The following is a 23,008-nucleotide window of genomic DNA, read 5'->3' as shown; positions in this document are numbered from 1 at the left end:
GGTCGTCGACACACAACAGCTTGGACTGCGGCAAGGAACGAGACTTACTTCAGCGACGTAACATACGTCACGAAGCTGAGACGCTCTGAGAGATTGGGTTTCGCATGCGCTCGGGGCTGTGCCGAGATCTCGCAGTGCTCTGGTGCCTTGGACTGCACGGAGGCGAGCAGATAGTGGCCTCGTGAAGTGGTGAAGAAGGTGCTGGAGACGCTACAACTTGCTGGTTCATGGTCGTACAGGAAGGGCGCTACTTATCTTCGTTGTCGGGAAAGTGTAAATGACGGAGGTGGTCGACCACACATATCCATACTTAAGATGGATATTTGATCAAATCACTTGACCAGGTACGAAATAGAAGGTTGACCATTTTTGTGATGATTGAAATATGGTCCAAATAAAATACTTCGCACGCAACAATCGCAACTCTGGAATAAATAATGACGTTGACGGAGCATTCATTCCCAATACATCCACCATCTTTGGTTTGGGTCCAGTGTGGCATCCAGGTCTCATACAGAGTCTCCTGAGTAGGATTAAGAAAGTAGAACTTTGCTGTCGATCTCTTTTTTGTCCTAGGTCATCTCCAGTTACAGAATTTCAATTAATCCTTTCAACATGCTCATCAATCTCCTCATCCTCGTCATACGTCTTGTAGCTGTAGCCGTGGAGCAACCGGTCCATGCGACTAAAAAAATTCTCGGCAGTGGCTCCATCGATAGGTCGGAACTCGTGTCGAAGCGATAGAAACGGCAGCCCCAAAGCAGCTTGAGACTCCGAAGCTAGATACAAGTCCAGAAAACCGCTAAACTTTATAAACTCTTCCTGCACTTGAGCATTAAAAGTCGACGCCGTCGTCAACGCTGAGATAGCTGAGCTCGAGAGCTTCAATAGTTGCTGCAAGGAGGCATCTTGTAGCACGGACACGGGCAAGCCCGACGAGATGAGCCACGTCCGGACGAGGTCCGTCGTCTTGCCGGGTGTTCGCTTCCGTGGCGATACTCCCGTTGTCTGCGTTTTAACCACAGAAGTGACTGGCACTTCATCTGCCGATGCACCTTCCCGGTTCTCGTCAGGAGTAGTGGCGGATTTCTTCTTGGGGCCAGGCGTTCGCTTGACTCTCTTCTTCTTTGGTTCGTTCGTGCCATTGGCAGCTTTCTCTACCAACGCTTCTCGTTTGCGTTGCTTGTAGTCGGCAATGGTGACGAACTCGTCCGGATGAACGCGTTGCATGTGCGCCACGGCATTCGTGGACATCCGTTGGCGCATCAGAGCGTCGCGCCACGTGACTGTTCGCTTCGACGTGGCCCGCACAGGCGGAGAGGCCGAGCATAAGACGCAGATGTGAGTGTACGGGCGATCGCCACTCTTTGGGTTCGGGAGGGGCGTCGTCAACTTATGAATGAACTGCCAAACGGGAAGGTTGGTCTGCGGACCGTGCGCGACGGATAACGGGATGCCGTGTCGGTCGGTGGGTTCACCGGCGAGAGGGTGGGGAGTCTGGGAGGCTTCGCTCTTTGCGTACAAGACGTCGGACGCGTGATGTCCCTGCATGATTAGCGGATGAATCGGTAGTACTGCGCGGGTTGTCGTGAGGGAATTGCTACTGGTGGGGAGAATTTTTCAAGATTTTGCTTGTTTTTTGTAGGAGAAGGGATGAATAGTAAAAGTAAGACAGGCCCTTACTAATATTAGCAAAACCAAGACAGGCACTTCCTACTATTTGCAAGTAAGAATTGGCATAAGGGTTCCAATTTTACCGTAAAAGCCTTAACCCTATATTAGAATGCGTGCTTCTTTCTCTACGAAAGGGATAATTAAGAAAAAACCGTGCTGACGTTTAGAAACTAATATCTAAATGTAATTATTAAAAATATGGCTGCACCTAAATGTGCAAAATATTATCTTTAACTGCTCTTTTTGTTTCTAACCTTTTTACTTGAATACGCGGTGTTATTACTAATACTGAACATGCTGATTCGATCACAACGACTTAATGCTGGCAGTCTACTCCTGAAAATTTTAATTTCAGGCTGAAATATACCTCTGCAAAATGGTACCAAAGGCCAAAGAAATCTTCAAAATGGATGTCATGGTCCATGACTCATGGAATGCGTATTGTACTGTACTATAATACATGTTCGTGTACGAATTTTAAGTACTGTATCAGCATGTTCAGTATTAGTAATAACACCGCGTATTCAAGTAAAAAGGTTAGAAACAAAAAGAGCAGTTAAAGATAATATTTTGCACATTTAGGTGCAGCCATATTTTTAATAATTACATTTAGATATTAGTTTCTAAACGTCAGCACGGTTTTTTCTTAATTATCCCTTTCGTAGAGAAAGAAGCACGCATTCTAATATAGGGTTAAGGCTTTTACGGTAAAATTGGAACCCTTTTACTTGCAAATAGTAGGAAGTGCCTGTCTTGGTTTTGCTAATATTAGTAAGGGCCTGTCTTACTTTTACTATTCATCCCTTCTCCTACAAAAAACAAACAAAATCTTGAAAAATTCTCCCCACCAGTAGCAATTCCCTCCGCCGGCACAGCATCCCGCGCAGTACTACCGACTCATCCGCTAATCATGCAGGGACATCACGCGTCCGACGTCTTGTACGCAAAGAGCGAAGCCTCCCAGACTCCCCACCCTCTCGCCGGTGAACCCACCGACCGACACGGCATCCCGTTATCCGTCGCGCACGGTCCGCAGACCAACCTTCCCGTTTGGCAGTTCATTCATAAGTTGACGACGCCCCTCCCGAACCCAAAGAGTGGCGATCGCCCGTACACTCACATCTGCGTCTTATGCTCGGCCTCTCCGCCTGTGCGGGCCACGTCGAAGCGAACAGTCACGTGGCGCGACGCTCTGATGCGCCAACGGATGTCCACGAATGCCGTGGCGCACATGCAACGCGTTCATCCGGACGAGTTCGTCACCATTGCCGACTACAAGCAACGCAAACGAGAAGCGTTGGTAGAGAAAGCTGCCAATGGCTCGAACGAACCAAAGAAGAAGAGAGTCAAGCGAACGCCTGGCCCCAAGAAGAAATCCGCCACTACTCCTGACGAGAACCGGGAAGGTGCATCGGCAGATGAAGTGCCAGTCACTTCTGTGGTCAAAACGCAGACAACGGGAGTATCGCCACGGAAGCGAACACCCGGCAAGACGACGGACCACGTCAGGACGTGGCTCATCTCGTCGGGTTTGCCCGTGTCCGTGCTACAAGATGCCTCCTTGCAGCAACTATTGAAGCTCTCGAACTCAGCTATCTCAGCGTTGTCGACGGCGTCGACTTTTAACGCTCAAGTGCAGGAAGAGTTTATAAAGTTTAGCGGTTTTCTGGGTTTGTATCTAGCTTCGGAGTCTCAAGCTGCTTTGGGGCTGCCGTTTCTATCGCTTCGACACGAGTTCCGACCTATCGATGGAGCTACTGCCGAAGATGGAGCGAGAGACGACGTTGTGTCGAACCAGGAGAAGGCGTTCCTTAGTGTGGCAGTTGGGTTCATTGACTCGCAGTGGCGTCGAGTGGACTTGGTGTTGACAGCGAAGCAAGTGCCGAGAAGTTGGAGTCAACAAGTGAACCAACTTGTGACCCAGACTGTGTCGGACACGTACGGCATCCCCTCCATCTCCAAGTATGCGCGGTTCCACGTGGATGTCGTGGAGGCCTCGCCGTCGAGTCTTGCGGTTAGTGAAGGGTACGAAGCTTCCACGGACGAGCACGAGGATGTATTGACACGCACGTTGCGTCACTGCGTGGTCGATGCACTGGGTGTCGGAGCCACGAGCTCTTTCGGTGGAGAGACGAGTGTTCGTCGCCTTGTCCGATTACTACAAGAGCTTCTGACGTACTTTGAGGCGCCTGACCGAGCGAATATGCTGGCGGAAATCGGGGCCAGGAACGCTGTGCAGGTGACGTTCTCTTCGGCTTCATCCATCGACGCCCTCGCACTCTCGTCCTTGACGTCGATTGGTGCAATGGCCGAGCTGTTGCGAGTCAGCTGCTGTCGATACCGAGCCTACTGCTTGTACTTCCAGTCGTCTATGAGACCAACAGTAGCGGAGCCCGAGTTGGAGACGGCGTGGACGCAACTGTCCATGGACGACTGGCAGACTGTGACGGAGATTGAAGCCATTTTGAACCACCTGACGCAGTTCCGTCTCGAAGAGCGCGTGGCCTTACGACCAGGAGCAGTGGCGCCTTCCTATGCGCTTCTGTTCCGACGTCTGCTCTCGGTTACAGTCAGTGTCTCCAGTCTCAAGTGTCTTTCTCTAGAGGACGACGCTGCTGTTGGCTCTTCCTCCGAGAAACGGACAACACGACGCAAGGCCAAACGGGTGGACATGTTCACGTCAACAGGTCGTCAATGCATGGAACAGCTTCGAGAGCTGATCACGCAGCACTTGGCGAGTCCTACATCCGTGTGTGAAGTGGACGATGAGATCAAAGCCATGTTGCTGGACCCCCGTATGAGCTCCAAGGCTGGCGATCTCGTCTCGGACACTTGTGTGTTCCGTCGCGCTCAAGAAGCTTTGCGTCAGGAGCATCGAGCTGTTTTCCAGCTGCTTGCTGCTCGACCGAGTGATTCGAGGTCCAGTACTGAAGAAGAGGTGGAGGAAGAGGATGAGGACGATGAAATGAGTTCTCTCTTGATGGTGGATGGACCGAAGAACCAGCCGCCTGCTGCTGCGTCGACTACGAGTAGTGGCAGAGGTTCAAGTGATGCTGTGGCTGAGGACGAGGCTCGAGCTTGGCGCGAATGGCAGCAAGTGTATGTGGCATGGGACACTCTTGCAAGTGAGGGAGCAGACCTGTTCGACAAGGGCCAGTACAACCTACTGAAGCTGTATCACCACGTGGATATCCTCAAGTGGTTCCGTGAAGTTGGTCAGCAGGCCCATCCGGCGGCGTCTCTGCTCGCTCGCGTGTATCTTGGTCAGCAACGTCCTCCGTCTCGGGCTCTGGGAACGTCGCTGTTGCAGTTTACGAAGCAGGAAGAGGCTGATTGGGTTACTGGAGCTGTTGAGCGAGCTGAGAAGCGTTGCATTCTTCACCACAATTGGCGTCAGTATCAGCAACTCAGTGCGGACGCAGCGGTCGTTCCAGCGAAGGATGAAGGCATCAAGATTACAACTATTTGAGCACAATGGACAAGGTGTTCACGAAAAGTAGTTTAACTATCTTGGCTGTATCTCGTATTAGGGAATGCTTCATTCCCTTAAAAGCTCGTTTAAACAGAAAATGGAATTTTATTTCGAATAAAACCTCCGCAGGGACGGATATTGCAGACCCACAAACACCATGTTACAAACTGTCGAGAGCTTTGTTGATACCATTTTTTTTAATTGCATTGTAGCCGTGGACAGTGGTGAGCGTTTGGTATTGGAGTCTTGCTTTCCGTATCAGCGAGGCTATCACCGATCAGAATGCCGCTTGAAACTCAGACCTGCCCATCAGCGATACCATGCAATGTGGCAGCTGAGATACATGTACCACCTTGCAACAAACCGAACTCAGCTGAATCGCAGGGGTGTCAGTGCCGAAGTGGTCAAAGCTGTTGTCTATCAAATGAGTCTAGTAGATTGTCGACTGGAGAGCGATACATTTGACGTTTTTCTTACTATAATACTGTAGCACTGGCTGTGCTTGAAGGAGGTGGGTTTCAGCTGTGTCCGGGCTCGCGTCTACTGTTGACGATAGATCATCGGGCATGGATTACAGCTAACATGGTACGTAAGTTTTCGTTTCTTGTAGTGCTTTGTCGGGAGTCGTAATACATGTACAAAACAAACCTCACAGGTAAGGCAGTCATGTTACAAAGCTGTATTTCTCATTGCTGCGTTCGACCACAATGACTTGATGCTGGCAAACTACTCCTGAAATATACACAGCAAATTGGTGCCAAAGGCAACAAAGAAACCCCCGAAGGTATCGTCAAAACGCAGCTGCGTTTTGTACTACCGTATCTGAGATCTCCTACTTCAGACCCAATATTTCTGAAGTTGTATTGTTGCAAAATACACAAGATCTGTACACGTACCGACGCATCTCTATCACGTATTATTTAAACAAAACAATTTAGTTATCAAGTTCTTCTTCGGGAACTACGAAGTTTTCTATGTCGTGACGCGTATCCACAGCATGGCGCACTACGGGCACTTCTTCCAGCAACCGTCGTAGCAGCTCCCAATCAGGTTCACTGTCGGAAAGCTCCGTTCCAGCTCCCAATCAGGTTCACTGTCGGAAAGCTCCGTTCCAGCCTCTAAGTTTTTAGTAGGCTCAATGGATAGCATTTTTGCTTTCTCAAATCCGCTTCTAACCGTTTTGCGAGACAACGCATTCCACGAATTCTTCGTCCAACCTATTAATTGCTGCCGTGTAGGTGCTTTTATCTTAAACGGAAGCGTCGAAGTTGAAGCGCGTAGTTGTTTCAACCACCCAATCTGTTTTAAATATAGCGCTGCCATTGGCCATAGAGCTGGTGGATACCGGTAGTTACAGTTTAGCATGTTTTTTGTACTCTGAATTAGGAGATTTAGACTGTTCCATTCTCGATATGTGATTGGCTGGAGGGCAGTCTGAATTAGGAGATCACTCTGAAGTAGGAGATCTCAAATACGGTAAATGTATTAGTACGTGTGCGGAAGTACTGTATCATAATGTGCGGAAGCACTGTATCATAATGTAAAGTATTAGTAATAACACTGTGTATTCTAATAAGCAATGCTTTTAAATAATAATAGCAGCATTTTTATTTTGCTTAATATCTCGAAATAATATTTAGCAGGTTTTTGTAAGAGCTAGCTTTTTATTAAGGAAGTGGATAAAGTCACACAATGGGATCCACTTCGAGTCCGGTAATTTAAAAAAAAATCCCGAGAAACAAAAATTCCGACAAACAGGAAAATAGAAATTCACTTCTTCCTTCCAGCCCCCCCCCCTCCGTGTCACCCCATCTCCCCCCTTTCACCCGCCCCCGACGATTTCCCGCCGTTCATTTCAAAACAGGACCAAATTCGACAAAATGGCGAGCGTCGCGTCGACTGGCTCGGGATCGGACGGCGAGAGTGAGCCTGCCGAGGCACGCTCTCCGGAGATACACGTCCCGGAATCGCGGAATACGTCTACGTGTGCTCCCCCGTTAGAGCAGCGCTGTTACACAACGTGGGGTGCATTTTTTTCGGCGTTGGAGCAGTACCAAGAGCAGACCCACCAAGTGTTCCGTAAGCGTACCTCTACAAGTGCTGCATCTAGGAATGCTGAATTAGTGAAGCGAGGCAAGCTGACAGAGACGACAAGAATTCCTGATTCGTTCGACAAATACTACCGGCGACTTTGTTGCACGCATGGCTGGAGTCGGCCCAGTCGGTCTACTGGCAAGCGCTCCAACTACTTTGTCAAGTCGACGGGGTGCGAGGCTCAGATCTCGGTTACAGTGGTGTGGTCAGGAGATCATGGTTTTCAAGTGAAGATAACCCAGCAGAACACGACGCACAACCACGGCCTCGGACCAGACAAGTATAACAACCACCCTGCCAATCGACGTATAGATGATGAAGAGATGCTTGGTTTTGTCGACGAGCTACAAGCTGCTGGAGCAAAAAAGAAGTTGATACTTGCATTTTTGCGGCGTCGCTCAGGTACTAGTACTATCATTTGCTGTTTTTTATTGCTAAATTATTGCTGAACTAATCTGTTTCATCTGGCAGGCAAGCAGGTAACCCTACGTGACGTGCACAACATGGTGCAGAAGCTTAAGGAACAACGCCTTGCATGCGTGTTCGCGAGCTCGCGCGCCCGTTTTCGATTCTCTTCATGACCATGCAGCATGCCGTGCTGCATGGGATAGCGTAAGCACTTCTCCACCATGTATCTGCTTTCATGAGTCCATCAGCAACCGCTACAAATCTCCGTGTCCGACCTGGAACCGCGTTGTTGGTACTGTTGGCAATGCACGAGCTGCGCGGCCATGCCCATAAACATGCTCTTACGTCGACTCTGCGGTGGTCTTGACAGCGCTGTACGACTGGGTGATGCCCACATTGCATGGCTCTCGGGCACTTGGTCACATGTCCAACGCTGGATAGCTTGTTCGAGACCTTCAGCACGGCGGCACAGCCTCCATGCAAAGCAAATCACGTCGTGACGAGGACGTCCCCTCCCCGTGCTACTTGCATCTCGGACGCTTGTTTCCATCGTCTTCATCCGTCATTCCTCGCGCGTCCGCAGCGCCCGCGTCGCCTCTCACTGCGGCAGAAATCTGACTGCGCGAAGTCTTGCGTACAGTCGTGCAACACGACCATGAGCACAACATTCGCAGCACATTTCGGTATGCGCAAGCACGCGGCACGGGCTGAAATTTTTAAAATATATCGGGTAATTTATTTTGATAGTGTGCCCTTTCGTGGCTTTGTGACGCTAGTATTCGCCACACAAGACGGAGTGGCGTGTCTGTGTCACTAATATGCGCGTAAGTACGAAGTCACACTCTTATTGTGTGACTCTAACACTGGTCTTTTATTAATAACTTTAAGATAATATTTTCTAAGCGGCTGTTAGGCCAGGATTATAATTCGGGAATCATACAAGATTTAGGTCAGGATTAATCCTGTATCTTGAAGCCCCTCAAAAATGAATAGCCATATGGGGAAGATTTGAGAAGATTCGTCGAGGACGCGTAATATTCGTTACGTGGCTAGCAACGTTGCAGGATTATTCCTGAATATACCACGTTTAATGAGACTTTTGTATCTTATTAATTGTACCATGATACGAGATAAATCATGATAATCAGCTCGAAAAAAATCCTGAATAGAACACTCGTGAAAAAAATTAGGATATTGTACAGGATTAATCCTGTTTTCTACATGTAAAAATCCTGGTTTGAATTTTTCGAAACGATTTTTTAATGGAAACCTACATGTTATGAGTGCTAAGATGCAAAGATACCGGTCAACTTTCATTTGTCACCAATCTGGGTAGGCGCCACCTCCTCATCGTCCATGTTCTTGTCGTCGCTCTGTGGAACGGGAGGTTTTTCATCCGTCAAAGCAGTTGCAGCAGCCTGTGCAGGCAAGCGTCGGCCTGTGAGTAGATATATGAACAGCTCAAAGCGATGCCTTGGAAGCGAAGCGTCGGTCATATCCAGGTGCCCGTAAGTAATCTGGTGGATGAGCATCCAGCAAATGTAGACACCGCAGCTGAAGCCGTCGAGCTGTCGGGGATTGTTTATCGGAATGGGTTCGAAGTCATTTGGCCTTGCAAGCTTCAATCTAACAGCAACCGCATTCGCCGCGCTCTTGTACGACGGCTGGTTCAGCGGATCGTAGTAATAGATCCGCTTCGTGCTCAGTTTAACAGCTAAACAGCACCAGTGCAGATTGCCAAAGTTTAGAGAAAGGAACGCCGATTCAACTCCCTCTTCTTTTACACGCAGTCACGGATACTATCGCTCAACACCGTGTCTTCACCCTGCCGCGTTCGTTTCGTTTTGACCTTCACAGCTTGAAATCCGGCAAACCGACATTGCGGGTAATCATGGCACAGGCGTATACATAAAACACGAATTGAAGCATTCGATAGCCACAAAGGCGGCATTGCTCGGTACAGCATTGCATACTGGAAGTCAGCGTCGTTTGGGAGCCCATCGATAGACTTATAGGGGTATGTATCCTTGACATTTTGAGCAATCCGTTTGCCTAATGCGTGATATTCTGCTGCCAGAGCCAGGATACCCGTTTCGGTCATCCATTTGTAGGTTTACAAACCCTTTTCAACGGCCTCCTTGAGATTCAGGACCCGCTTGAATGTCTCTATTTGCTGTCTCAAAAATTGCCCCACATCCTTAATGAGCACCGTTTCCTTCTGCTGCGCAGACGTGTCGTCATCGATGCCCTGGGTTTGACTTGATTGAGAATCTCCTACTGATATAGGGCTGGATGCCGTGTTCGATACAGGAAGAACCTTCATGCACGCCTCCAATAGCTTGCTGGGTAGAAGATAAAAAGGATCCTGGACCAGCACGGGATTTTTGCTGACCTTCCGTTTTGACTTCTTCTTTTCATGCTCCACATGCCTCACAATTAAACCTGAAAGCCGTCTCTGCGTTTCTTGAAGACCAGGTTGGTCTCGAGCCAAAACACTTAATAATCCCTGTAACGTAACCTTGCCTGCAATCTTTCGTCCGCTTTCAGCAGGTTCATACCACTTGCGGCCCTCTTTTTTCGATGCAACTAAAGTTTTTTTTAGGTTTCCGGGGAGCGCCGACCTTTTTCGCCTTTGGATTAAGTCGAATAACGGACGGATTGGCTTTATTTCGAAAATCAGCAGGTACATCTGATGTAGCTGAGAGAGATTGATCTTCGTTTTCGCTTGAGCTAATATCAAACTCCAGCCAAGCTGCTGCATACAGAGCCATGTCTTCGTGTTGAGATTGTTGTGCGGTACTCTCGCCCCCACCGTTGTCGCTCAGCGCATAATCACCCCTCTTCATCTGGCGCACATTTTTCCACTGGTTTAAAACAAACTTTAGCATTTCATCGAGCTCTTCGTCGTTTTCGATACCTGCCATTTCACTTGCAATAAGGTGCGTAGCTCGGACCGCTTCACGATAGCGGTCTGAATGCGTTCTCAGCTTCTTTCGAACATCTCCAGCGTCAGTAGTGGAAAACGTCTCGTACTCGAGCTGCTTCACTCTTTTCAAAGGCCGATTTGGAGTGGTCCATTTAGAAAACCAGAAACACAGGCGATTACAATCCTGGACGTTTGCAGGATTTATATCCTTGATAAGTACTGTACACTTACCTGTCGTCGATAAGACACCAAGGAATGAGCGGCCCTAAAAACCAATGTCTATACGATACGCAATGGCGTGGCGGCATAGTAAACACGTCGACACAGAGAATTCACAGTCAGATTTCCAATCGGTCACTCCCAAGCAATGTTCAGAGAAAATGCCGATCACCAATATTCCGTCCTCAACTTGTGGGTCCTTCTAATACTTGTAAGTAGAATATTTAGACATAGCAGATGCATACTGTGGCTCAATATGTTGCGCAACGTAATGCGTGGTGAATCGGAGTACGTTCGTGAGCTCCTCGTCGTAATTACTGCTGACAAATCGACCGATCTGAGACAAACGGTACTCGTACTCGTTCTGCATGCGCCTGTCGTAAGCTACCAGGGACTTCACACCCATGGCCATACTCATTGTACCCTCCACCGCCTCCTTCAGCTTTCCGAAGAAGCTCTCCAACCGATTGTTGGTGTGGTTCTTGAAGCGTGGCAAGCTGGCTATACTCATTGTACCCTCCACCGCCTCCTTCAGCTTTCCGAAGAAGCTCCCCAACCGATTGTTGGTGTGGTTCTTGAAGCGTGGCAAGCTGGCTCGTGTGTACGAGACCCAGCGGTCTCGAGACCCATCCCAATTCTATTGAAAATAGTCATAAAATCCATTCATCCCCGTGCGACCACAAATGCCATTAAGCGACTCGTGCGCATCGTTGTATTGGTTCTCTGACTGCGCATACACCATCTTGTGGATGGCAACGTCGAAATGTGAAGCATCTTCGGTCGAAAGTTTCCCATACTCAGTCTTTGATCGCTTTTTCTTTAATTACTTGATTACGTAAAAGTGACAGCTAATCACGCGAGCCTTGGGGCAATGCTCTTCCAGCACGCGGATCTCGTTGAGATCCTTGTAGACAACAATTACTCGCAGCAAATGGATGCGTGTCAGATGCGAACGTTTGAAGTGCAAAATTGCTCTATCCACGTGCCAGTCGTCATTGGTCTCGATGAGAGACTGCTGCACGACAGCAATTTCATTAGACTCGTTCATCCCCATGAAGGTGAGTAGTTGATAGTCGTATCGGTACAAAACAGCCATGGAAAATCATGTTTGCTCCGTAAATGCGCCGCATGTGGGCTGTAGCTAGTGAAATAACCCCACTTTCCCCAACTTCAGTCTCCGCAACGGTAGACACGTTCTCCGAATATGCGGCTGAAAACGCTGCAATCTCCCGTGCTGTGGCCTCGTTATCATCTACATTGGAGACGGAGGATGCATGACCTCGCACTAAGTTGTCCACGTCAACCTGGATCACGTTTTGGTCGTGCTCCAAAAGATAATCATAGATGCGGGTTCGTTTGGCTCCAACAGCCAAGATACCATCGACGCGGGCGCTCACTATATGGTCTTTTAGTCCACGTGATGTTGGGTACGTTGCAAACGCAGCCGGAGACACCGCGTGTGCAGCGGGACTGTCGTAGCTTTAGCGTCAGAGGAAGACGCTCGACTCAAAGAGTCACTAATACTAAGTTCCTTATCCAAAGGATACTTACAGCCCAAGACCGGGGTTTAAAGTTAATATCTTAATTTTTATGCTTTAAAACCAGAAGAGTTTTATTTACAATTATTGCAGCCAAGCCGCCTAGGGGTAAATATATCTGTTTACCTATCTAGCATAGTTAAACCTGATCGAATGCACAACGTGTGGCTTTCAGCCAACGTACTGAGAGACCTTGTTAACTCTCCAACTTATGTACTAAGGATTGCTAACTCTCCAGGTACTTCGTACCCCTGTGCTATCCACACCATGTAACCCCATTACACTCCCCCCCACTAAGATGAGAACATTCCGTTCTCGAATTTTCCTCAGCGGGGTCACGTCTTGTTAAGACGGCGGAGGTTACTACACCTCACACCAGCGTTGTACAGCTCCGTGAGCTCACAAATGCCTGCGTATCGTTGATGCCCAGCTTCTTGTCGTCCGCCCACGGCCCAATGTTCCAAGCGCAGCGCGCATCTTGCTCTCAGACCTACGCTTGCGCTCCGCGCCTACTCCAAGAGTTGCAAACCGCTTAGAGCTATGCTCTTGACTCATCCGAGTCGTCTGTAACAGCTCAGCGGCTGAACACTCGCTTCACAAGCGATAGGTCGGTGGTTCGATTCCACGAGGGCGTCGCCCTCCCGTTCCATGAGCGATTGTCCATGCTTGGACAAGATTAAGGGCAGCACCCGTTTAGCTCAGTGGTCGAGCGTTGGCTTCGGAAGCCACAGCTCGGTGGTTCAAATCCACCCGGGCGCAGCCCTCTCTTACCATGAGTAGTCCGTTCTCGGACTGTCGTACGGGCATCGCCCTTATAGCTCAATGGTAGAGCTCCAGCCTGGCAAGACAAAGGCAAGTGGTTCGATCCCCGTCCGGGACACCACTTTCGCTGTTACAGCGCATCCACATTTGGATCATGCCCAGCGGGCAAGTTGTTTCAAAACAACTATGCGTCTATCGAGACGCTTGTGCCTAACCCTTGTTCAGCACAACACGAAGCACCTGCTTCCTTCGGGACCATGTCCCTAACACCATGAGGTCTTCCCACCTCCTTCTCCCGCTGCGAGCACCGCTCATACGTACGAGCTGGCTGCTGCAGCCACTGGTCAGAGCCTGAGCTCAACTGCTGACCTGATCGCTCCCCACTCTAGTTGAAGGCGCCCAGCGCCTGGCGACGCTGTCGCACGCTATGGTGGCGCTTAGGCACATGATGTGCCCGGTCGTAAGCGTCAACGACGTCAGGGCAATCTTGCCGGAGGATAACTGCAAACTCCCATGAGCTCTGTGAGTGAGGGTAACCCCTCCACTTCACCAAGCACTGGGTACAACCCTGGCGTCTACGCCGTCCCACAAGGCGTTCCACGTGAAAGTGGAGCTCACCATGCTCATCGAGCAGAGCGGGAGGAGGCCTTGCCTCAGCTGGGCTCTCGTGGGGAGAGTCAGCATTTGCCGGAACGGCGTCTGCGTCCATACGACGCCGGCGTCCACGACGCGAACGTTCCCGTTCACCGTCCATCGGTCGATCTCGAAGAGATGATCCACCTTGTGGATAGGCTAGAGTCACCACTGTTGACTCACAACCAGGTCTCGGACCTTGAGCGTCCAGTCGCTCGGCTGAACGTTCAGCTTGCCTTGCTCCTGCATCTCGAGCACTTCACTCCGCGACCTGTGGCTCTGCCACATACTGTTGATCGCCATCTGTGGGCCCACCTCTTGCTGTCGTCCAGCCTCCCGTGGCTCTCCCACCTGCTGCCCTGCAGCTGTCCGTGGTCCAGCCACCGTTGGCGCTAACGCCTCCGCGCTCACCTGATCAGGGTCTTGATATGGCTTAAGCAAGCCAACATAGTAGATCGGATGCGTGCGCATCTTCTTTGGAAGGATGAGCGTATACGCTAGGCCCTTCCTGGCCACGACCTTGAACGAGATCTCAACTTCGTCTTGAAGACTGCAGACACTGCATGAGTAGGTAGGGTTTAGCGCTTAATAAAACTTGGTCACCGACATCAAACCTCTCAACATTGCTTCTGCCCTTGGCATCTGCATGCTCCTTCTGCGTGTCTTGGCTTTCAGCCATAGCGTCGCGTACTTGACGCATTACGCTCAGTCTCACAGAGACAAATTCATCGACTTGCTTGCGAACCGCAACAGGGCTGACATCAGCTAGCCGCTCGGGTATCCCTCCCCCATCAAGCCCTGAGCCACTGCGTGGCAGCGTCAGTGGGACGCGAGGGTTAACCAAGCCGCTCACATAGAACGGAGTGTAGCCTGTCGAGGCGTGCACTGCATTATTTAATGCGAACTCAACGAGTGGGAGCATCTGGCTCTAGTGTTTTGGCGCCTCAGCGAATACGCTTCGGAGGGTATCCTCCACAACGCGATTCACGCGTTCATTCTGACCATCGGTCTGCGGATGGTCCGCTGTGGACATGTCCAGACGAGTGCTAAGCACTCTGAAGAGGGACGTCCAGAACTTCGCAGTGAAGCGCGAGTCTCGATCCGAGACAATTGCCTCAGGCAAGCCATGTTGGCGAAAGTCTCGGTCCAAAAACAGCAAAGCTGTACCTTCACCATCAATGGTGTCCAGCACCGCCGCTAAACGAGCCATCTTGCTCAATCGGTCTACAAAGACCACAATACCCGTGTTTCCCGCCTTATCCTTGGGAAGGCCAAACACAACGTTCATACGCAAGGACTGCCAACATCCCTTGGAGACAGGCAAACTCACCAATGGCGCTGCCGTGCTCGGCGCGGACTTTGTCCGTTGACACGTCTCACACGTGCGTACATAGGTACCGACCTACTTATACATCTTGGGCCACTGGTACATCGAGCTCACCGAGCCATAGGTCTTCTCCCGACCCAAGTGCCCGCCCACGGGTGTATCATGAACCTCATAGAGGATTCGATACTTTAGATCCTCATCATGAGGAACGGCTACACGAGGGTTATCCTCAGAGTCGGTGCTGTAGTACAGCAGGCCGCCTTCGAGCGCATATCGATGCAGCCTCGCGCGTAAGCGCCCAGACAATTCCTTGTCAGAGTCTTTAAACGCTTCGCTCCCAAGAGCCCGTAGCAGCGCTACGCACATGTTGTCCTGTGCATAGACTCTGCGTATTCAGTCAGGCACTGACGACGTCACTATCGTGACAGGAGCTAACTCGTAGTCCGGCCTGCGCGAGAGCGCATCGCCCACTACATTGAGCCGCCCCGACTTGTACTTCACCTCGAAGTTATACTCGGCAAAGAAGGAAAGCCATCTTGTCATTCTCTGATACAGATGAGGCGACTGTGTCGCTGTGCGTAGTGACGCATTATCCGTAAAGATCACAAAAGGCTTAGAGCCTAGCAGGTGTACCCTGAATTTGACTAGAGCATACTTCATTGCAAGTAGCTCTTTGTCATGAGCTGGATAGTTCTTCTCTGCAGCTTTGAGCTGGCGAGACTCATACGCAATCACGCGTTCACGTCCTTCGGCGTCTGTTTGTAGTAAAGCACAACCGATTGCAAAATCGGAGGTGTCACAGACGACGCTAAACGGACTATCCGGGTCCGGTAGCGCAAGGATCGGAGCCTGGGGGAGGCTCTCCTTCACAGCCTCAAAGACTCCGTCGTGCTCGACGTTCCAGCACCATGGTGCGTGCTTCTTAAGGAGATCTGATAATGGCCGAGCCATCTCCGCATAGTTCGCGCTGTACTTGTGCAGGTAATTGGCTAAGCCTAGCCACTTGCGTAAGTCTTTTTCGTTCTTGGGAACCGGCCAGTCCACGATTACCTTGACTTTGGCAGGATCTGCCCTTAAGCCTCGCTTCCCAATGAAGCACGAGGAAAAGTATTTCCTCCGCGCCAAAGACGCACTTGTCCAAGTTGGCATACAACTTATTAGTGCGCATGCACTCGAGCACCGCTCGCAAGTGGTCAATGTGGCTCTCCACGTCTGACTTTCCGTGCTCAGCACGACTATGAACGAATATATCGTCAAAGTAAGCTTGAGCGTACGCTCGTTGGGGTCTAAACAACTGCGTCAGAAGCCAATTGAACGTTGCTGGTGCGTTCGACAGCCCCTGGGGCATGACCTGCCACTCCCAGAGCATATCGATGATGCGTGAAGAGTCTATGACACTGAAACCGCTCATGGGGAGCGTAAAATCCTTCGAGGGGAAGGATGGAGAGAGTCTCCTTCTCTGGGCCCGTGAGGTCGAGATGGCCATGGGATCGGCCCTGCTCCAGACTTAGCATCAGCGCGTGGCGCTGGCTATCTCCAGGCTTGGAGGTCGCGCTCGCGAATGGGGCACTAACGTGCAGCACGTCTGTTGACGCTGCATTTCTCACTTGGGATCAGCTGAAGCAACAGCTTTCGCGCGTGTTCGCGCCGCCTAATCAGGCGTACCGTATCAGATCGAAGTTCCTTGCTACCTGCCAGGGTAAGAAGAATTTATTGGACTATGTCCAAGCGTTGGGAACTCTTATCGGCGGAATGGCGGCGGACCCTCTTCCAGAACTGGTCAGTGTGACCGTGTTCATGAAGGGACTTCGTGTGACCGCAGCTTGAACGGAAGTGATCCGTGTACATCCTAACGCTTTCGAAGAGGCGTTGGATGTGGCATTAAATGCCGAGCACAATTTCAGGTCGGCTCGACCTGGTTGGAGCGCTGGTAGCGCAAGCTCTTCGAGTGGTTCAGAGCCAATGGATCTCAGCTATGCTGAAGACGAAGAAGCGGAGCTTCTTGCTGCGGAGCAGCGCGCCAGCATCCGCCAATGCGTTGTATACAATAGCACTAAGCACTTGAGGGCCGATTGCCCTCTGCGCAAGAACCGCGAGGCTGCGAGTCAACCCTCCGGTTCATCGCCGGAAAACGGCAGCTTTCAGTAGGCGGGGGGCGGCCACTGGGGAAGAATTGAGTTCTGTTGTGCCTTGAGGATGTAGAGGGCAACGGGGCTCAGCCCCGAAGAGAGCTGAGCTCTCTTACGAGAAGAGTGTGTGCAAGCCGGGCTTGCTGGTCGTTCAAGCGAACGTGAAGAGCTTTGCAAAGATATGGAGTTTCTCGATTGACTCGGGAGCCTCGGGCAACTACGCCCGTCGCTCAACCCTGGAAGGGAGTCAGCGGTATGCTGAGGCACTGGAAGTGCCAACGAGAGATACGATCTCTGTCCGTCTCGCGACTGGGACACTGGTAACTGTGTTAAAGGTCTCTGTCGACCTTGGGGTGAAGTTTAAGAGCTTCGATAGCGTGGAACGCTGTTTGGTCATAGACCTGGATGCGAGGTATGACCTCATCCTCGGCATGGCATGGCTGGAACGCCATGAGCCATGGATCGACTGGAAGTCGAAAACGCTGGGTGCGTCGCACCCTGCTCCTAGTGGAGCTTTGGTGAGTCATGAACCCACCTCTGCTAGGAAGAAGAAGCACTTTTGGCGCGAGCACGAGACCGAGGCGGCCGTAGTGCTGGACATTGGTATGTCAGAAATTATTAGCAACGAGGTTGCTGTTTGCCCTGAGGGCGTACTTGGTGCGGCACGTTATCCGCTGAGCGGTGCAGGTCAGGTCAATGACCAACTGCTGGGTCCTGGTGAGGACGAGCGCGGAGTGGCGCGTAATTCACTGAGTGGTACGAATCTGGTCGATGACCTACCGCTGCGTGACCCGAGGGTCGCGGTCGACTGCAAGTCGAGGCATCATGGGCGTAGCCCAGGAGTTGCAGGTGAAGTAACACCTAGTTCACTGTGTGAAGGTCAAGGATATCTTGTCTTTCAGCCGAGTGTCTTGCGAGACACTGTATCCTCTTCGAGGAGTGATGGTGCGGTTGCACACGGTGGTGGTGACGGAGATGTCGCCACACCGCCCTCCTCCGGCCGGGCTCGGTCGCGGAGGGAGAGGAGAAGAAGACGCAGGGCGTCTGTGACGTCTTCGACGTCGGACGAGGTGTCCAACGTGGCGAGCGGTGATGCTCCACGAGATTGCTGTGAACAGCTGTACACACTCGTGAGCGGGGTGACGGCGGTAGAAGGCGACATCAGCCTTGACACTCTGCCCGTTGCAGATGCTCTGCTAGAGATGGACGAGATGTCCATTGTCGAGTTTGGCGAAGCCTTAAAGGCAGGCGAGCTAGCCGAGGTGGTCCTACTGGGGCCTGAGGAGGAGCTGAGCTCCTCATCCGTCGTGGACGACGCGGTCCTAGAGGAAACCATGAAAGCGCTGAGCGCAAGAAGTGGATCGGCGATCCTAAAAGATCCTTCGGATCCCTTTTACCCGGTGGTGAAGGAGTATGGAGACGTTGTCTCGAAAGACCCACCGATGGGCCTGCCTCCGGATCGAGGCGTGTGTCATGAGATTGACCTGGTTCCTGGAACCAAATACTGCGTAACAAGGAAATGGCCTTTGCCGAGAGAGCAGTGTGACGTCATTTACGCATTCTTCCGTGCGAAGCACGAGGCAGGGATGGTGCGTGAGAGTAAGTCTCCGCACTCGACACCCACGTTCTGTGTCAGAAAGCCAAACGGCAAGTGGCGCATTGTACATGCTTTTATCAAGCTAAATGCGGCCACTATCCCGGCGCAAACGCTGATTCCTCGCAAGGATGTTCTGCACAACAACATGGTTGGCCGTACGTTGTACAGCACGCTCGACTTGGTCGATGGTTACTACCAATTGCTCATGAGAGCGAACGACATTCCGCTGACAGCGGTGAGTACTTGACGCCGCCGCCGTTGCGGCGCTCATCTTCTCTAGGACGTGCTCCAAGAGCGCGTTCTCGTAGCGGGAGAACGATTCCAGCCTGGCGGTGACCGCCTCTGAACCTTGCGATGCAAGATGAGCCACGCCCTCCGGGCCAAGCAAAGACATAAGCTTAGTAAGCGCGTCCTGCTGCGCCTGGGGCAAATTCACGACCACGGGGTCTTCCATCCTCGCAGAGGATATAGTCAACCGACTCAGGAGCGCGATTGACTACAAGTGCTACCAAGTGCAGCGGGTCTGCCGTAGCTCTACCGTCAGAGGAAGACGTTCGACTCAAAGAGTTACTAATACTAAGCTTCTTATCCAAAGGACACTTACAGCCCAAGCCCAGGGCTCAAAGCTAATACCTTAATTTTTATGCCTCAAAACCAGAAGTGTTTTATTTACTATTATTGTGGCCAAGCCGCCTAGGGGTAAATGTATCTGCTTACCTATATAGCATAGTTAAACCGAATCAAATGCACAGCGTGTGGCTTTCAGCCAACGTGTTGAGAGACCTTGTTAACTCTCCAACTTATGTACTGAGAGTTTGTTAACTCTCCGGGTACTTAGTACCCCTGTGTTCTCCACACCATGTAGCCCCGTTGCAGCGTGGTTGTGCGTAAAAGTCCCGTGTTTCAGCTGCAATTTGCGTTTTGTCATATTCAACTGAACGACAAAGCGAAATGGGCAATCCGTCAAACGGATATGCTTGCCGAGGTCGACTCCCTTCGCTGCGTGACTTGCATTTCTTCCATCCATGCGTACAGATATATGTACGCATGTATGGATCAAATTCCTCAGGAACCAGTTGAGAAGAGTTTGCCCCCTTCTTGCTCGTCATAAATCGTCGGTTTCTCTCTGCGCGTGACATTGTCTCCTTTACCGGCGGAGCTTGCAGCGTCCGCTCACAGTACAGCGTAAAGTACGCTTGTCACGTTCTCCAGTCGGAATGCCACGTAGAAGGCGCCTCCACTGTCATAGAAACTTCGCCATCACTACTTTCATTCTCCACGTCCACGTCCTCAACATCATTCTCCACCTCCATGTCCTCGCCATTATTCTCAACATCCACATCCACGTCATCATTCTTTACATCCACGCCATCGTCATCAACATCCGCGTCCAATTCACCCTCGCTCCCCACGTCATTTCCAGATACGGTTTTTTTATCTCTCTGCGCAGCCGACCCTTCTTCCGCGCTTGGCGTCTCCGTATCACCAGCTCGCGTGATGTCTGAGAGGCCGGGGCCTCTGTGGCGGGGAGAATTGTCCCGAGTGCGCATGTCTCCTTCCTCGCCCTCGACGTCTTCTCACGTCTAGCCACAGAAACCAAAATGAAAGACACTTGCGTAATTTATCTCGATCGGAAATAGCAGAGAACTGAAGTAAATTGATCTTACAGTCCTGGATGGATCCAGGGCTTAGATTGTGTACATATCCCGAACTAAAATCCTGGCCTCCAACGGCTCCCTATTTTCTAAACGTCAGCACGGTTTCTTTAAAAATAAACCCCTTCGTAGAAGCACATTCTAATATAGGGTCATCATTTCTTACTTTCTAACAATAGTAAGGGTGTGTCGTGGTTTTACTATGCATCCCTTTTCCTACAAAAACAAGTAAAACTAGCTAAATTAACCCAAAATCTCCCTACCAGTAGCAATCCCCTCCGCCGGCACGACAGCCCGCGCAATACTACCCGTGCTTCACGAATCGTAATGGCAGCTTGAAGGTCTCAGATGATAACAATCGTTATCAACGATACTAGCGCTTCCGTCGGCAGCCTTTTTATGGGAGTTCAATTGAAGGTAGGAAATGAACAAGCTCAGTGCAACGAAGCAAGCTGCTGTAAACAAAAGCGAAAGTAATCGAAGACACATATGTCAAAGAGCAAGCAAAAGCAGTAACCGGAGGCTCGAATGTGTTTGTGATCGCTGCACCATCTCTAGCGACGGGCCTTATTCTTTCTCGAAGAAGCGGAATCGTTTCAGCCGAAGAGTTTGGCCGATATTTTGGAGCGCTTGCAAGTCGCGCGTATCGAAGTTTCCTGGAGCCACCAAATATCAACACGGTCTCATACCAGAAATTACGTCAGATAGAAGGCGTGGGTGACGCAACCGCCGAGAAGATTATCGCTGAGAGGAAGAAACGTCGAATCTTAAACCAGAAAGATGTCTTGGATCGAGTGATTTCAAACAAGAAACGAAAGACAGCTAAAATTTGAGCTACATGTATTGCGATGATGACTGTAAAGCTAGTAGATTAGCTTTGGCCGTTAAGCAAACGCACATCCAGCGATGGTGTTCCAGCTAAAAGAGATAGAGATTATTCGTTTTACTTTATCTTTGGGTCGGTCTTATATCGTCCCAAAAGAAAGATGGGACCAATCAGCGATCGAGTTTGCGGGTCATTGGCATCGCCTTTAGGGATGACACCCCTTCTTGTCTCACCGGGACGTAGTGTGGCACGGTACAAATCCCCCATCACAATGTTACAGGTCAGAAAATTAATACGTGTTGGCCACACCATAGAGCATTCATGTCTATAGCACCGGGTTGGAGGTTTCGAAATTGTAGCAATTTCATCCCGTTTTGTGGGCAGATATAAGACTAACTAGTGCTTAGTAGCCCAGAAAAATACCGGTTGCGAAATTGTTTAATAAAACTGCCCCCAGTTCACTGTCAATCCCATGAAGTAATCCGCTTTATTCGTCAGTAGAGTCTGGCAGACCACGCATTATTCCCACTTTATTCATTTGTATTTGTCAGAGTTTGGTCGTGTTAAAATTAAAAGAAGCATGATATGGAAAACAATTTATGAAGAAAAAACAGCGGATCTTCACAAACGCTTTCACAGTGTGATACCGGTGGGTCCGCTTCAACGGTGGAATCTAAACCTTAAAGACCTTTGGTGTGTGTGCTCACAGCTCTTGGGGTGTCGGATGGACTCGCCAACGCTCTTCATTACACTTTTCATCGTTTAGCAGCCAGTAGAAACAATCGAGACAGGAGCAGTGAGTGCTGAGAGCCATAGCACTCTGATCTCGAAAGGACTATACCTGTAGTTTTAGAGCGACATTAGAGTGATCGTGGGGCGTAGACACCTACCTGGTACTCCAGACGTGGATGGAGGAGTCGTAAAATGTTGGTTAATGAGCTGACGACGGCCAGTCAGAGAGAACCTATTCACAGTTACCCAACCATCCACAATACCCGATGATGCGTCCCCCACAGAGTCCACGTGGAACCGCGCAAAGTTTAAGATGGACTAAATGCCGTAAGTGTAATAGATTGAGGAAGCTTGTGTATTGTTTGGCAAAATGAAAAGTGACTATTGTTAGCTACAGCTTGAAGGACGTCTACATTCTTTCGTGTCCACTCCTTTATTCTTGTTACATGTAGTCACTAAATTCCTTCCCCAAGCTTACCGTAAACTTTACCGTAAACTGTACCCAATCCTTGGTAGCATACTTTTACATGTCTGTAACAGGGCAGTGGCCCGGAGTGAGCGCTGGGCCTGTGGTGGTGACGCAGTGTGGATCCAGCAAACCTGTGGAACCTTTGTGGGGCGGGACCAAGTTGAAGAAGGGCGAAACGAAGTCGGCAACCTAGATGGAGTGCGAAGAGTCGCGATAAGCAGAGGGCTATAGCCGGTGGATCGCTCACGGACGGCTCGAAGGCCGATGAGTACGGCCAGAGTGCCGAAGTGTAGGACGAAGTGAGGTGGGTGAGCAGCTGCGGACTGGCGTGCGGCCAAAGAAGATTGGCTGCGCCAGGATCGTACGAGCTATGTGGCGTGCGGCCAAAATGAAAACCGGCGGCTCCAAGAGGAAGAGAGCTCAGTTCGGAATTGGCGGTGTCAAGCACAACCAGTTCGAAGATCGCGGGTGCACGGGAGACATTAGCGACGCGACAGAGCCGTACGACAGAGTGCGGTACTAAGTGCGAGACGTCGGCCAAGACTGG

At 50.6% G+C, this 23,008-nt stretch overlaps 3 protein-coding genes, 1 non-coding gene and 2 pseudogenes across 6 annotated transcripts; 4 read left to right on the top strand and 2 right to left on the bottom strand.

The window, feature by feature from the left end:
- Window positions 1–597: 597 nt before the first annotated feature.
- Window positions 598–1,551, bottom strand: PITG_16454 (uncharacterized protein; the record flags this gene model as incomplete). Its single annotated transcript, XM_002897441.1, has 1 exon — window positions 598–1,551. One exon carries the CDS (start codon window positions 1,549–1,551, stop codon window positions 598–600), a length of 954 nt encoding a protein of 317 aa, XP_002897487.1.
- A 1,033-nt stretch (window positions 1,552–2,584) lies between these two features.
- On the top strand, window positions 2,585–5,143 carry PITG_16453 (uncharacterized protein; the record flags this gene model as incomplete). The annotated part of the gene is made up of 1 exon (XM_002897440.1): window positions 2,585–5,143. The coding sequence occupies one exon, from the start codon at window positions 2,585–2,587 to the stop codon at window positions 5,141–5,143; it is 2,559 nt and encodes an 852-aa protein (XP_002897486.1).
- A 7,748-nt stretch (window positions 5,144–12,891) lies between these two features.
- Window positions 12,892–12,966, top strand: PITG_28903 (annotated as a pseudogene). Its single transcript has one exon. The product of its transcript is annotated as a tRNA-OTHER (tRNA).
- Window positions 12,967–13,016: 50 nt separating this feature from the next.
- On the top strand, window positions 13,017–13,090 carry PITG_28902. Its single transcript has one exon. It is a non-coding gene; the product is annotated as a tRNA-Pro (tRNA).
- Window positions 13,091–13,139: 49 nt separating this feature from the next.
- Window positions 13,140–13,211, top strand: PITG_28901 (annotated as a pseudogene). Its single transcript has one exon. The product of its transcript is annotated as a tRNA-OTHER (tRNA).
- Window positions 13,212–19,978: 6,767 nt separating this feature from the next.
- Window positions 19,979–20,329, bottom strand: PITG_16452 (uncharacterized protein; the record flags this gene model as incomplete). Its single annotated transcript, XM_002897439.1, has 1 exon — window positions 19,979–20,329. The coding sequence occupies one exon, from the start codon at window positions 20,327–20,329 to the stop codon at window positions 19,979–19,981; it is 351 nt and encodes a 116-aa protein (XP_002897485.1).
- Window positions 20,330–23,008: the final 2,679 nt, after the last annotated feature.

This window comes from Phytophthora infestans, genomic scaffold, assembly GCF_000142945.1.
Source record: "Phytophthora infestans T30-4 supercont1.44 genomic scaffold, whole genome shotgun sequence".
NCBI classification, from domain to species: Eukaryota; Oomycota; class Peronosporomycetes; order Peronosporales; family Peronosporaceae; genus Phytophthora; species Phytophthora infestans.
Note: the sequence above shows the minus strand (reverse complement) of the source record. Positions and strands in the feature narration are given on the sequence as shown.